This window comes from Dermacentor silvarum, chromosome 8 (genome assembly GCF_013339745.2).
Source record: "Dermacentor silvarum isolate Dsil-2018 chromosome 8, BIME_Dsil_1.4, whole genome shotgun sequence".
NCBI classification, from domain to species: domain Eukaryota; kingdom Metazoa; phylum Arthropoda; class Arachnida; order Ixodida; family Ixodidae; genus Dermacentor; species Dermacentor silvarum.
Window position 1 is genome coordinate 83,014,021 of NC_051161.1, and position 15,403 is coordinate 83,029,423.

At 43.5% G+C, this 15,403-nt stretch overlaps 2 protein-coding genes across 3 annotated transcripts in view; one reads left to right on the forward strand and one right to left on the reverse strand.

The window, feature by feature from the left end:
• Positions 1-205: 205 nt before the first annotated feature.
• LOC119461519 (BRCA2 and CDKN1A-interacting protein) lies at positions 206-1,269 on the reverse strand. The gene has a single exon (XM_037722857.2). The coding sequence runs from the start codon at positions 1,125-1,127 to the stop codon at positions 249-251; it is 879 nt and encodes a 292-aa protein (XP_037578785.1). The 5' UTR covers positions 1,128-1,269; the 3' UTR covers positions 206-248.
• A 55-nt stretch (positions 1,270-1,324) lies between these two features.
• LOC119461518 (FAS-associated factor 2) overlaps positions 1,325-15,403 on the forward strand; it is a 38,080-nt gene continuing 24,001 nt past the window's right edge. For both annotated transcript variants that reach the window (XM_037722856.2, XM_049673143.1), the window contains exons 1-8: positions 1,325-1,468; positions 2,479-2,547; positions 2,643-2,746; positions 4,468-4,586; positions 7,341-7,370; positions 11,978-12,078; positions 12,554-12,639; positions 13,716-13,807. In XM_037722856.2, coding sequence (XP_037578784.2) covers positions 1,325-1,468; positions 2,479-2,547; positions 2,643-2,746; positions 4,468-4,586; positions 7,341-7,370; positions 11,978-12,078; positions 12,554-12,639; positions 13,716-13,807 — 745 coding nt within the window. The remainder of the gene's footprint in view (positions 1,469-2,478; positions 2,548-2,642; positions 2,747-4,467; positions 4,587-7,340; positions 7,371-11,977; positions 12,079-12,553; positions 12,640-13,715; positions 13,808-15,403) is intronic.

Here is a 15,403-nt window from a genome sequence, read left to right on the forward strand (position 1 = left end):
TTTAAATTTTTTGTGGCTCTGTATTTACGATCTTGGCGCACTAGTCATCAGTTGAACACACCGTGAGCACACAGAAACAACTCAACTCGATTGCAGAGGCTCCTTTCAACCTTTCGCTGAACGGTACGAAACCAAAAACCTGACAATACTAGGCGCGCCTTTTTTACAAGACATGTGCAAACACAGAAGGCGAGTACACAACAGATGTTTCTCATGTCCAAACAACCAACCAGTGGCAGCGCGCTTTATTATTGCAACGCGCCTTTGAGCTTGTCCATGATGCGGGCCCACTTGGTCGTCGGTATGACGAGGACCTTGCGTATCTGCTTCATCTCTTCGTCCTCCTCCTTCCAGTCGCCGGCGACAGCGGTACCAGTGTCTGCGGTCACGTTGTACTCGAACTGCAGGTCGGCCTCCTCTTCGAACAGCTCCTCTTCGGCGTTGGCGAACACGGCGCCGCCCTGGTCGTCGTTCTCCGACGCTTTGTACTGTTTGCATATGACCACGAGGTGGGTGAAGTCGTACTTCTTGCCTGCCGCCTTTGCCGCTTCAACGTCTCGTGCCAGGGCGTCGTACAGAGGCAGAGCGATCCGCGGTGGTATGTTCACGAAGCGCTCGCTGATCACCAGACCCATTTGGTAGCTGTCCTCGGTAAAGTACTCGTCGAACTTTGCCGCCAGTCCGCTCGCTGAAGCGCGGCAGTGGTCGCGCAGGAGAGTCACGATCTGCTGGACGCACTCTCGTTGCCGGCTCTCGGTGAGGTTGACCACGCTCATGACGCCGAAGACGCCGTCTTCGTCATCCTGCATGGCCTCGTCGTCGTCGTCCACATCATCGTCACACTGCTTTATGACGCTGGCGACGAAATTTCGTTCGAGAATGAGGTTGGTAAGGTCCGAGAGATTGACACGTGCCTTGAGGAACAGTTGCTGAAGGAGCCTCTTGATGCCATGGAAGTCCGAGTCGTCCGGAGTGCGCGCCTCGAAGTCGACGTTCACCTCAGTGTCGACTAGCTCGTCTTGCTCGGAGTCACTGTCTTCGTTTTGGGACTCATTCGAGCCGTCACTCTCTTCGTCTTCGCCGAGTCTTTTCTGTCGCTTTGACATCGCCATGTTCCTTCCGCACATTGGCAAATTGAATGGTCACAGTGTTTCTGGCATGGGTATCAGCTTCAGGAATATTGCGCCAGAGGCAGCTCCGGGTCAAATCGACGAGAAGTACCCGCCGCACTTCTTATCTCCTCCAACCTATAACAATAACCAATGCCATTTTATTAATAAGTGATACGCTGACTGGCGTTTGCGTACCCTGAATACGCACTCAAATGGTGCTTTGTGCTAAATCAGCGCTGGCTAAATACGCTCATGTTTGTGTTGTACGCCAGGGGGCGCAGATGGTCATTGCAAGCAAAATGGCGGAAAGCAATGACTTGTCAGCATCCCAAACAGAGAAACTGCTACAATTTCAGGTAAGAACCTACTTGCATGATTAATACGACTGTGCACCAGGCGTGATCATTCACACCACAGTTGCTGTGCAAGCTATGTTGCACAGAGTGACTTATCTGTTGTTCTCGATAAACAACATCGCCTCTACAGCTCCTGTGCCCGAGCGTTAGCGTTCCTATCCGAACTGCACTTGTTTTCGCTAACTGCTCTCGGACATATCCTATCGTGTCATTCATTAATATCATCATGCTTGTTGTGAGTAGAGCAAGTGCTAGTTTTGTGCGCTGTAGCAACAAGCCGCGTCTGAAAAACAGTGGAACCTGACTGCGAACTATCGTGTGCGCGGCTGTTTTTCACGATTAAATTAATTTGTATTTGAATTTATTCTCCTAGAACAAAATGTACAAGGCAGAAGTAGCCAGATAGCGACTGAGATCAGCAACTTGACAGGGTAGTTGCCCCGTTACACGGCCGTAACAGTTTACATACACTTTTTACGTACTGCTTGTGCACAAACTGCTTTTTACACGCATTTACAGAGAATGAATTCACAGGTAACATATTTTACAAAATACAAAGGAACACAGCAAAGATTAATAGAGTAAATGCAACATAACTTACAGAAAGTAATCGTGCATTGCTTTCTTGGGCAACTGTGACACATGGTACTTTTATTTACTTTTGAAAAGGTAAATCGAAATTGTTTGCAATATTATTGAGCAAAGCTGGGAGGGTGTATTTGATTGGTTGTTTAGCACAGGTGTTATGAGGAGTTGGTTTATACCAAATATTGGGTCGACACGTGTTGTATGCGGCAGCGCTTTCCCGTCATTGCGAAAGCTGTCTGTGGAAAGAAGTGTTCTTTTTTGTGACCGGGCAGTATGACTGCTGTAAACGATAGTTATAATAATAATTTGCATTTATTACCTTAAATTGCTTAAAACGTTGCTGTGTATGAAAATCATATGGGACGTTTGCAGTAGTAGTCTCTTGTAGTAGACATGTACTTCAATGCCTATTGTTTTGACAGGATCTCACGACGATAGAAGACCTCGAAAGGTGTAGGGAAATACTGGACAGGCACAATTGGGACCTTGAGGTGAGAATTCCTTGTGTATAATGTGTTTTGGTGATTGACCACGGATCAGTTTTGGTGTGTGTAATCTAGGTGTTCGCTTTAATGTTTTGGCACAGGTCGCTGTTCAGGACACCTTAAATATCCAGGAGGGTTCACCGTCTGTCTACTCACCACCTTCTAATCGGCAACCATCGGTTGTGGTCGATCACGCGGACCAAAGGTTAGTAAACATGACCGCTTTAGTTCAATGGTCATGGCTGCTTTGCTTAACATTTGTTTAAATAACAGTAGCGCATGATTGCCTGGAGTTTCTGTTGCTTGCTTCAAAAGTGGCATGGTACCTTAAACAACACAGTGGCATATTAATGCATGTCTTTAAAAAAACATCAAATATTTGTACTGCTCATAAATTGGGTTGCATTGTTCCAGTAAGAAATGAGTTAGTAGACGGCCGGTTTGACTGTAAGAGTTGTGGTCTTGGTAGATGATATGCAAGAAAAAAAAAGTTTTTTATGAAAATCGGTTTTCCAGGTTGGATTATTGATGGGGGCTGTTGCTCTAACATCATATCCTGTATTTTAAAGGAGGCTCAACATTGAGCAAAATGATGACATGCAAATTGTTGGTTTCTATTGGTGGGTTGTCACAGGGTAATGATATTCGGTTGAAAATAGCATTCACAGCCAATTGGTTGCAGAGGCTAACCTGCAATATAAGCAGTGCACTGTAGCTACAGTAGAGCTTTGAATAATATGAGAAATATAGAGACAACCAGAAAGGAAGCAAGCCAGTTGTTGGTGCCACAGAGGCGTTTGCAAGCAATGTTGCAAAATTATAAGACCACAGTAGTTAAGTTAAATTAATAAGCCTTCACTTTATTCAAAACGACTTATACTCTAATTATGTGCTGTCAAGTCCACCTGTAATAAGCCACAACATGCATGAAAATATGTTTGATATTCTAGTGCTTTATACAGGTGGTATGCGATTAAAATTACATTTAAAATGTTTTCAAAAATTTATTCACAGAAAATATTTACAAAATGAAATACCTTTACATGCACAGCGTGTCATTAAATTTTATTTTTCACAAACCACTGTAATACATAGATTTCTTTTTTCAGAATGCTGTGATAAAGCCACACATATCTGCTAATTTATCTCTTGATCACATGAATTTCAGTTCAGCAAAGCCCAGGCACATTATTGGCCAAGAAAGAGTAGGGTTATCATTACGGCAAAAAAGATGCTGCTTATATAAATTAAGGTAGACATGCGTTTGGTTCACGAGTGCCCATGCTCAGAATTTTATTTAAACAATATGTTTTGCATTGATAATGTTTACTCAGAGTTTCAATAGTTCGATATAGGGCTTCAATCACTTGATCTGAGCTTGTTACAACCGGGCACCACTGTATAAGTTAAATAATGGAAACCATATTCAGTTTGCATTTGAAATGTTTAATACAGTGTGAATCTTGAGGCAGTCACAACACATTGTGAAAGGTAGACAGAAGGAAGAAAATGGGTAGGGAATGGTGCTACAGCTATGTGAATGTGCATAAATGGAAGAAAACAAGTTAATTCTCATTAATATGCATGAACTAGGGAATGACAGTACATGCGTATGCGTCATCAGAGCTTAGAGACTCTAGGCAGATATTTTTTATTGAAAGTGTTAGTAGCCACTTGGATATCAAGTGGCACTAAGTTACCAGGTCCTCGCTCAACAGAGTTGTGTGTTACGGCGGTAGTTTTTCACTGCTGTAGAATCTCTTCTTTGTGACTGATAGGGGGTAGGTTTGCAATATTCACCTTAATCGATGCAACTTGTCTCATTTGCAATATTTTTTTAGAAGGTTAAGCCTGAGAAAGAATGGTGTGATGAGTTACCAGTTGGGGACCATCAGCCATGGTTTATGATGTGTCTTCACCCCATAGGTTCTTCTACTCTGTCCAGAGCTGGCGGCCCAGCGGTCTTCTAGGATGGGGCAAATTCATCATCACCTTCCCCTTCTGCTTCTTCTACAGCACCTTGTTAAACATCATGCGGTATGCGTGTAAGTCAAGTGGCTTGTCTTTGTGTGTCCTTGTACTCGTTCCTCTAAAAGGGCATGAATATTGACTTTTACAGCGAAGCTGTGTAGGGGTGTTCCACAATGTTTTCGTGCGGCCAAGGCGGGTGTGCGATGGCGCGGTCGACATCAAATGTAAATGCAACACGTGGGACGGAGTCCCGAATTTGCCTTAAAGCATAATGATCAATGATTATAAAAGAAATGTTGCCTTGCGTTTATCTCATTCCTAATCAGCAACCTATATGCATTTTTTTTCTTTAATGAGTAATTCATAGATTTTTTTTTTCTCGCATCTCATTACACTGGCTCCACATTGGGGGCAGCTTGTAGTTTTTACAGCTGTGGTAGCAAAAGCTGACGCCGTGGTAGTGCAGCACGTCCTGCATGGGGCCGTCACTAATAACAGCCAGGCCACGAGCCAGCAAACAGCCCTATAGTTTGGATCACTGTGCTTGTTGCACTTCTGTGACACCTTGGAATATTGTTTGTTACATGATTTTGCAGGTAGTGCCGGTGCCTGTAAGCGGGACTCGCAATTTTTTTTTTTTTTAATTGGTGGTTTAGTGGCTATGGCGTTTTGCTGTCGAGCATGAGGTCACGGGGTGGATTCCTGGCCACATTTTGATGGAGACAAAATGCTAAAACACTCGTGCACTTAAATTTAGGCATGCATTAGCCCTTTAAGGATGTAAGAAGGGCTGAGCTCATCAAGCGTAAACTTGCAAAAAAAAAATGAACGACGTGACCAGCTCATCCAGCACTTTTTTTGTTTTTCGTGCACCCTTGGAGACGATTTGAGCTCCTTTGTAGCTCTGCACTGTTTCCAGGTGGCGTGCTTTATTTTATGCTTGTTGTTAATAACATTAGATGGCATGAGGAGCTGTTGAAGATAGAATTTGGGAACATAGACTCACTTGTGTGCAGTGAAGTCCATCTTCGTTACAGTGTAAAAATTTTTTTTTTTTCTTGGGAAACTTCACCTTTCTGACAAAATGTTTTTGCATGGTCCTTTATATGATCATCAGAATCATTTGCACCTAATGTTGAGAGCACAAACTAGCTTTTAGGCAATGAAGCCCACCTTTGCTACAGTGTAAAAAAAAAAAAAAGTTCCTTTTCAGATTAAAATTAACTTTTTCTTACAAAAAATTTTAGTGTAGTCTTGCTTTCTATTATCATCAGAATCATTTGCATGAAAAAATAGTTTTTGTTTTCTGCAAGTTTTCGTAATATTTACTGACCTTAAAAGGGTTAAGGAACCCAAGGTGCTCAAAATTAACATGGAGCCCTGCACTACCGTGCCTCTCCTAGCTTCAGTGTTGCATTGGGATGTTAGACACAACCTAGACTTGCCAAATTGGCTAAGTGGCTAGTATCGTATTCTGTTTCGACGAGAGGTTTGATTGCGACATTCCGATGGAGGCGCAGTAAAAGAAATGTTATACTTATGCTACGTGGGTGAGGTTAAGGCCATGAAGTGTCGAGGACCTTAGATTTCTTAATGCCATTACATCGAAAATTGCTGCTACACGCCCATTTAAGTGACATTAAATATTGTGAGGATAGCAATATCAGCAGAAAAAGTTTTTTCTGGTAGAAGTGCTAGAAATGCCACTTAAAACATTAATGGGCCAATTTTATGTTGAGCAGTTTTAGTTTACTTGGGAAATGTGCTTTTTGTGGGTAACTGCCATCATTGAGAATGAGAGTATGCATTTGATGGCTGAGTGGGGAGGACACGCTAAGCTGCAAGTGGCATTAAGCATGCCCATGTGGCACCACTTGAATGGCATTAAACCTAAAGGAGTCAATTAGTTAGTCATTTTTTAAGCCCACATGGCATGGGTATTAAGTTTGCCAGGATGTGGCCATGCATTGAAGAGTCTGGCGCAGTAGAGATGACATATTCTTGAGCCCTCTGCTGCAGCACAGCTCATAGCCAAAATGTGGCTGTGGGTCGAAAACCATAGGTCGGCATAGTCACTCACGAGTGCACTGACTCATACCGTATCACATAACGATCATTTCACAGGCGTGAGATGCTCGGAGTGATAGTGATGAATGATGTGGGTGGATGAGGGTGTGAATGGGAGTGAGTGCCAGTGAATTTCACTGAATTTCAATCGCTTCATTTCACAATCAATTTCAGTGACTTTCACCATCACTGACTTGTCAGTGATGCTTATTTTGAGTGAACGTGACTATAAACACAGGTGACTGTTGGCAGCGGCGAGTGGACATGTGCAGTGCGAGTGGGCACCCTGTAAATGTAATTATTAACTGCTGTCCAGTAAGGAATTGACAGCACCACAGCCTGGGCAGGGGGCTGATGGAAATACTAGTTAATGCAAAATGCGGATTTTACTTGAGCCAGAATGCTATAAAATGTGGTGAGATTTGTGAGCTTGATCTGTAGCTGGTTTTGACTCGGGATTTTATAACAGCCAGCACTTATGCAATCTCTGGATGTTGTAAGTACAGTAGATGGCAGTCTTGTAATGCAGTGACCTGCATTATGTAATGCCACAGTTTCAATAAAAGCCAAAACATGCAGGTAATAAGCATTTGAGTTAGTTCTTTGTGAAGAGTCACTTGAAGTTCAGCTTTTAACACCTTCCATTTATGTTTTTCTAACGTGCGAGGCACTAAACAAGAAATGTACGTGCCTTTTTGTCAGGCCTTCACCAACCCAAGTCTCTTCTCAGTCTTGAGTGCAGCATTTCTCTTTTTCTTCAGGGAGGATCATTTGGCCAGGACCAAGAAGATGTAAGTATTGTAGCTAACAACAGCTACTTCAGTCTGCCTTTTTTTTTTTTTCCAAGTTCAGCTTTTCTAGATGGATATTGTGCTGTGTGAACCTAAGCAGTCAGAAATTATGAAATTGGTGGCAACACTGTTTTGTGACAAATTGAAACCGGGAACAATGCCGAGCAGGAAGTTAGTGCCCTGATTGCTGTTTGTAGTTTGGGCTTTGCTGTCGTGTTACCATGTGTACATTTTTTTTTTTTTTTTTGTGACCGCTTTCAGGGAATTGTCACTGTTAGGTAATTGCTCTCGTGCAAGACATGCAAACTATGCATGAGGCTTCATGAATGTTATCATCAATTCAGTGGCAAGATAGGCGTACATAGTTAAATTGCATGCACAAAATGGGTAACATTGTACTATCTCGATTTGACGTGAACACGAGAGATTGCTTTGAAATGAATCATGGCGCATGTACAAATGCCAAACCGACTTCAGCCATGAGATGAGACTTAGTGAATACCATTCTAACATTGCATTGCAACCATGACATCGCGAAGCTCGTGTAGGTTCTCGCGGTGGGCACGAGGCTGAAGCTGTGCATTTGTGCTCGTCTCTTCTGTGGCTAGACTGTTGAGAAAGTCGTCGGGGTTTTCTGAATAAGAGCTGTGGGTAACGGTCTTGAGAACTTGGGAGTGGTTATCTTCTGCATTTGCTTCCAGATATTTGAACAAGACAAACATTTGTAGGGCAAAAGGGCTTGATAACAGTTCACCAGTGTCTCACCCCTCTAGCTTTAAGAACAGCCAGGATAGGGCCCTATCAGCTGACTGTTGCTTGCTTCAGTCCTTTGCTGCTGGTAATGCAACCAGAAAAGCCTGTTTTTAAAATACGCAACCTTATTGGGCATCTAACTGCAACAGTGCATTATCAAGCCCACAGTATCTACCTGAAGTTGCTGAGGACACAGTAATGAAACATTTTGAATCTCCACTTGCCTAAAAATTTGTAGGCGAAAGAAGGAAAAGGATCGCCACTTTCGTAAAAGTTTTAAAAGAAAGGAAAGGACAGTTTCCGTTGCACTTATCAGTCAGAATGGTAGCTCGAGTGCATTTCTGGGCAACAGCTGCCAACTGAGCATTTTGCTTTGGCAGGTGGGGTGCCTTTTTACTTTTAGGCTTGAACATTTGCTTCAACAACAACTGGAATTTGTCTTACTTGAATGTGCAACAAACTGGTACAAGTTAAGGTAACTTCCACCCAAATCAGTTGCCCTAACGAGGGCACAAGTGGTTTACACATTCATTTGAGTTGAATAATTTGAGTTTGAGCCAATCTACATTTTATCTGCTACAGTGTTTTAGTGGCCGTGGCCTTCTGCAGCTGAGTGCAGTCTTGCAGGTTTAGTTCTCGGTTGCACCGACCACATCTTGATAGGATCAGAACTTCAGCAGCAGATTCAGCAGACTCCAGCGTTTCCTTCAGCTCCGAGTCCATTTGCTGCGACGGCAAACCCCGATTAGAATTATTTACTACTATTGCAGCAAACTGTTGCATGTGGTATCTGTAAACAGTAATAATTAAGCAATGGATGAATCACGGCATGGAAATGCACCCTCGCCGCATTATGAAATGGATGGACGGAGCAAGCTTTGTTTGGAAATCTTAAGTGCCCATGTACTGAAATTTGGTTGCTCTGTAAAAAATACAGTAGTAGTAATCAAAACTGACCATGGGTCCTTTGCTACGGTGTCTCTGATAGCCCTACATTGCTTTTGATGATTAAACCCAGTTAATCAATCAACCAATCACTTAGTTGAGCTTACGCTTCCTATTACCACCCAGCCTATACTTTCTTCTTGCACTTATGTACAAAAAGTCACATACAGGAAAACATGGACAAATGAATGATGCACAAAGTTACAACAGGTTTATTCATTTAGTAAAGCGATGAACGGGGCTAGTTAGTGCACATTCATGATTGTGTTGAGCTGAGTTTTAACATCGAAAGAATGAACAACCATAATAAAAAAGGACAAAGCACAAACTACCAACTATATAATCTTGTCAGTTAACCCCTTAAGTGCTTTGGATGAGCAGAGCTCGTCCTGCCCAAACTGTCCCCAAACTGCTTTGGACGAGCAGAGCTCGTCCTAGCGGAATAGGTAAACCCCTCTAGCGTTCAGGACGAGAAGCGCTCGTCTACGGCTTAAATTGCGTGTAATCCACCAGATGGCAGCATTTACTCGATGATTTAGTTTTGTTCTGCGGTAGGAGCGCGGTTTTTGTATGAAAAGATGGCGTGCGGTGGCGGCGACCCATGCATAGCTGGTCCGTCAACGCGAAAAAGAAGCTTTTCATTTTTGTCATCTTCTTCGAGGGATGATGATTCGGATACAGATGTTTATCTTGTGTTCGGAAGTGATGACAGCGATGACGGTGAATTGAGCAGCTCCTCCAGTGATGATGAAGACAGCTCGGAAGCAAACATCGCGAGTGCTCGCCAGTGGATCCTGCTTGATGTGGACAATCCTCCTGTGAAGCCTCCTCGCTTTCCCTTCTTGGCCATTCCAGGCAAGACTTTCAACTTGTCATCGCCAGATGACCTTATGGAATATATTCAGCAGTTTCTGGACGATGAACTCGTATCACTAGTGGTAGACGAAACCAATCGCAAAGCGGTTGAAACTTTGAAACGCTCTCCCCCGAGTGAACACTCCCGCCTCAAAAAATGGGTGCCGGTTACAAAGGAAGAGATGTGGGTATTCCTTGCACTCCTGCTACTGCAGGGAATAGTTCACAAGCCTCGACAGCAGTGGTACTGGTCCAAGAACAAATTGTTGTCTACACCTGGTTTCGGAGAGGTTATGTCCTGCCACCGGTTTCTGCTAATTATGCAAATGTTGCACTTTGTGGACAATGCCAGCATCACCGGTCTTAGTAGCCATCCACTGCCGAAGCTGTGCAGGATATGGCCATTTTTGGAGCGATTGTTGAAGTACTACCGCTCGGCATATATACCAGAAAGAGACATATCAATAGACGAAAGTCTAATGCTCTTGAAAGGAAGACTGGATGGGTGCAATACATCCCGCTCAAAAGAGCAAGATTTGGCTTGAAATTTTTTTTGCTTTGTGAGGCATCTTCGGGATATGTGTGGGATGTCTTGATCTATACAGGAAAAGGCACAAATCTAGGCATGCCAGCAAATCTTTAACCTTGTTCACCAATGGGTACCAAAGTTGTTATGAAGCTCATCGAGCCTTTGCTAGGCAAGGGGTACTGCCTGACGATAGACAACTTCTATACTTCGCCAGAACTCGTCGACCTCCTCATCCAGCACCACACGGATGTGACAGAAAAGACATGCCTCCAGATTTCCAGACGAAGAAGCTAAAGAAGGGAGAGGTGCAAGCCTACCAGCGCGGTAAATGTATTGCTCTTCAATGGTGAGACAAAAAAGTAGTCTCCGTCATGAGCACAGTGCACACTGCAAGCATGGAGACTTTCAAAGATTCGAAAGGGCGAGACGTCACAAAGGCCAGCATCGTGCGTGATTATAATCACACGATGGGCGGTGTGGACAAGTCGGATCAGATGCTGTCCGACTACCCTGTCCCTAGAAAACGGCAGAAGATCTACTACAAGAAGATCTTTCGACACTTGATCGATGAAGCAACGTTTAACTCTTTTGTCTTGTACCAAAAAGATGGAGGGAAGATGAGCCACCTTGACTACCGCCTCGCCCTCATTGAGGCGATCCTGACTAGGTACCTTGATCCTTCAAAAAAGACAAAGCGCGGCCGACCGTCTGATGTGCTTGACGCTGTGCGTCTCCAGGAACGGCACTTTGCTTCTTACATCCCGCCAAGCGAAACCAAAGCAGCGCCAACAAGAAAATGCTTCATTTGCTGTCGTAAGCGAGGAGAAAACGGGAAAAAGTTGAGAAAAGAAACTCGCTTTTGGTGCAGGAGCTGCAACAAGCCGCTTTGCGTTATTCCATGTTTAGAAATTTTCCACACAGTCCCGAAGCTTCCCGAGTGAAATAGCCCAAGGGTACTTAGCCTACACAAGGGAACAAAGATGTGACGTCTGCAACTGTTTTTTATAAGGTTTTTATTTATATTAGCAGCAGGTAGCTGGTCTCCTATGTATTGTTCCGAAATAAACTTTATTGTGTTGATTTGACTAAGTATGTGGTGCCAATATTTTTTCAACATCGGCTAGCTGCTTTTTAGTACAATCAGATTCGAAATCAGCAATAAAAAAATAGGCACTTTTGGTTCGGAAATTGTCAAAAAAATAGAGCACTTAAGGGGTTAAAACTCAGTGCAGCGCAATCATGGTTTATTAGTGTCAGGTCATGTATGTATAAATGGTAAGGATCAGATAGAAAAAGAAAGAGCAAGAGAGGGGAACACACGAATCTTGCTGATGCTCGGATTAATCTCAGATTACAGGTTTTTAATCTTTTCGTACATATTGCATGAAGAAAGCAAGAACAGCCACCACCTATTAACCCCTTTCGTTGTCCTTTTGAGCCACTCAGTCCAGTGCTCAACTAGGAAGAAAATGTTGACGTTTTAGAGTCTCCCATCTTGTTCACTGCCTATCTCTTCCGCTTGCAGTGGGCACAGATCCCCTAGCTGATGTGTTGAACTTTATCCAAAGCTTTGAGACCAGATATGGGAGCAGTCATCCAGTCTTCTATCAGGGCACATACAGCCAGGTGAGTCTGGGTTTGTGTATCATTTTTCTTGACTCAGTACGTGAAATGAAGCATGAAAAGGGGAATGTAGGGTTCCTATATTGATGGTATGCATTGCTGGACTTAGTTGTGATAGAAGCTTTCATGATGAGGAAAGGTTGTTTTCAACCACCAGATGATTGGTTGTGGTGGCTCTGGGGCTACAGCAATCTTAAGGGTGCTGATGTGACATTTCTGACTTGTCACTTTTTATGTTTTTTTTCGTTAAAGATCGAAACCGTCTAGAGTCTAAATGCTGGTATAAATACTGGCAGCAAGTGTAGGAGTTTGCTAACTTTTGATAACACGTCTGCAAACACGCTTGTACTTCATTCAGGTGCATGTTCAAGGGATACCAATGAGGAATTTTAAGTTAAGCTAGATTGGTTAATCCAGGTTACAGATGCCAACATAAGCGTTGGATCTGCATTATTTTTTTCTTTCTTTCTTCATGCAGGCCCTGAATGACGCAAAGCGCGAGCTGAAGTTTCTTCTCATCTACCTGCATGGCGATGACCACCAGGACACGCCAAACTTTTGCAGGTGAGTTGCTGTCAAAAGAGAGCCACCGGGTGTAGACAGGGGTGTCGAGGCTATGAGGAGAAGGGACGACCCCCTGATATTTCCCTCCTGCCCCCTTATTACGCCCCTCTCATCACTAAAGGGCGCTAATTGATCATATCTGCTGAGCCCGGCTGTTATTTGAAGTGCACGTGCTTCATAACGAGCAGGTTTCCTTGTAGAGTCTCGCTACAATTATACAACTTGGGCCACTAGGTATACAATAGACAGCTTAGGCCATGTGTATGTGAACATTGTCTGGTTGACGTCCTTTCCTTTCTCTTGGCCGAACTACCAAAATCGGTATGTGCTCGAATAGACAAGAAAAGGCAGAAAAGGAAGAAGTCAGCAGAGCGTGCGTTGAGCTACATAGAAGTGAAGAAGGGAAGACATTTCAGTAAACATCAAAGAAATGTTCATATATCGCCCAATCACACATATGCGTGGAATCAGCAAACTTTTATTGTTACTACTGATTGTATTCGGATTTAAAAAAAAAAAGGGCTTCAATCACAATAACATAAAAATACTGTAATATACTCAGCACAGTTTTTTTAAATGCAAGTCATCAACACTGAGAAGTGTAAAAAGGACGGTTTGGTAAACTAGAATTATGATTTCAAGCATGCCGTTCTACAATGTCCAACTTTCCGACATCATTTAGGGCATTGAGGCCTCTCCTAGGCCTTCATTGGACTTCAATCTCCTAGACTTCATCTCTGAAAGTGATTGACCGAGAATACCGCTCCAGATGTAGTAGTCAAGCACAAAATGAACCCACAATAACCTCCATGAAAACGTGCTCTGTCTGTAGCCATATTGTGATGGTGGTGACGCTGCATCTGATGGCTGTGACGTTAGGTTGTTGCCAACGCAGCAAACACAGTATTGGTTTCGCATCCGATTGTAACATGCGGACACTGTTCGGACCCATTTTCTCTGATACAGTTGTGCTTTCAATTCGGGTCACTACGGTACTGTATTGGTCTCCTTAACATTTTTTGTTGCTTCTCACCCTCACCCATTTGATTCTGTACACGATTGTGTTTCACTCACAGGGATGTGCTGTCGTACCAGCCACTGGTGGACTTAATCAATGGTAACATGCTCTTCTGGGCGTGTTCTGTCAACTACTCCGAAGGTTACCGAGGTGAGGGTGGGATTCATCTATCTGTGGTGTGCTTAAATATTTTTTTCGCCTGTAGAGTATGATAATCTGTAGAGCACATTTATATTGGCTCGTTGCTGTGGCCTATTGAATGCACATTTGGGTGCTCACCATCACATTGCTCATGGAGAAGCTTGCACGTGTTTCTAACCAAAATGCTTGATTTTGCAGCGAAAAAATGTCTTTGCCGTCCTCGGCGCTGATACTGCCTCATTCCTCAAAACCTCTTGTCTCGCGACATTGTGCTGCTCGAAGTAGCCCTCAAACAGGGGACTTGTGCTAACCTACACCTGAAAGATGGCCGCTTTAGCTGTTAGAACATGATAATGATAAAACTATTGGAAAATTTTTGAAATTGTTTTGAGTACACATTATAGTATTGCATGCTGAATTGCGCTGTGTGCATACCTGCCAACATTTACGATTTTATCGTAAAATGCCAGGTTTTTATCGTTTGTCGTATTGACACAGATATTTTATGATTTCTCATTGGGTACAATTTAGGGCTAAAACAACTTCAAAAGAACGACAAATACACTCGCTGAGTACCGTATTTACTTGAATCTAATGCGCACTTTTTTTCCTATAAAACGGGTCCAAAAATCGCGTGCGCGTTAGAATCGAGTATGCGCTTCGAGCCTAGCTGCCGTAGCTTCCTTCATGTGCTGTAAGTACGTGTGGTTAGGCATTAATCTACCATCTGTCTTCCCGTTTTCTGCATTTCCTCTATCAGCATGAAGTGCCGAGTTCATTGTGATGCCGCATTTAAAAGGAAAGTGATCATGTGAGCGGATACAGAGAGAAATCGGGCCGCATCACGGGTGTTCGGAGAATCCGAAACCTGCGTGCGGGACGGTCGCAAACAGGAGAGGATTTTCGCCAGCAGAGCAACGCGGAAGGCAGTGGCCTGAAGCAGGACATATTCTGCGACAATCCACTTCGGCGATACGATCGCCTCGGCCCTATCTTGGAAGCGATCTGTGACGGGGAGTCCGCGCGCGCTGTGTTTTCGGCGCTTATCGTTAGCGTTGAAGCGAGAGGCGTGCTAGCGCAAAGGTCAATTCACTTGCCGTTGCTGTCGCACTTCGTCACTCCATTGTTTAGACAGTGAGTTGCCGCAGTTTCCGCGATCATTGAGCGTGATGTGTTCACGTTTGCTTGTGCGTGCATAACACCATGCTTGTTAATTTAGTTAGTAAGCGAATGTTTATAAGTTTATATGGCCGATAAAAAGTACTATCCTTACTTTGTATAGCTGTCTAATAATTTGCTATCGCAATCGATGCTTTGCCTTTAGGGCAAAACTGCGTCATTTTTTTTTTCATCGCCACTTTAGTGCATTGGGAGTAAATTTCTTTTTTTTCCCCAGATGAGAGAATGTTTTATTACTGTATGAAAGCATGAGGTGTACGGTACTGTAAACTTTTTTTTACTGTCTTTTGGTCACGGAAAATGGGTGTGCGTTGCAATCGAGAGCGCGTTAGAATCGAGTAAATGCAGTAATACCGTATTTACTCGCATAATGAACTCATTTTCTTTCTCGAAAAATATGCGCATAGTTGGGGGGTGCGTTCATTA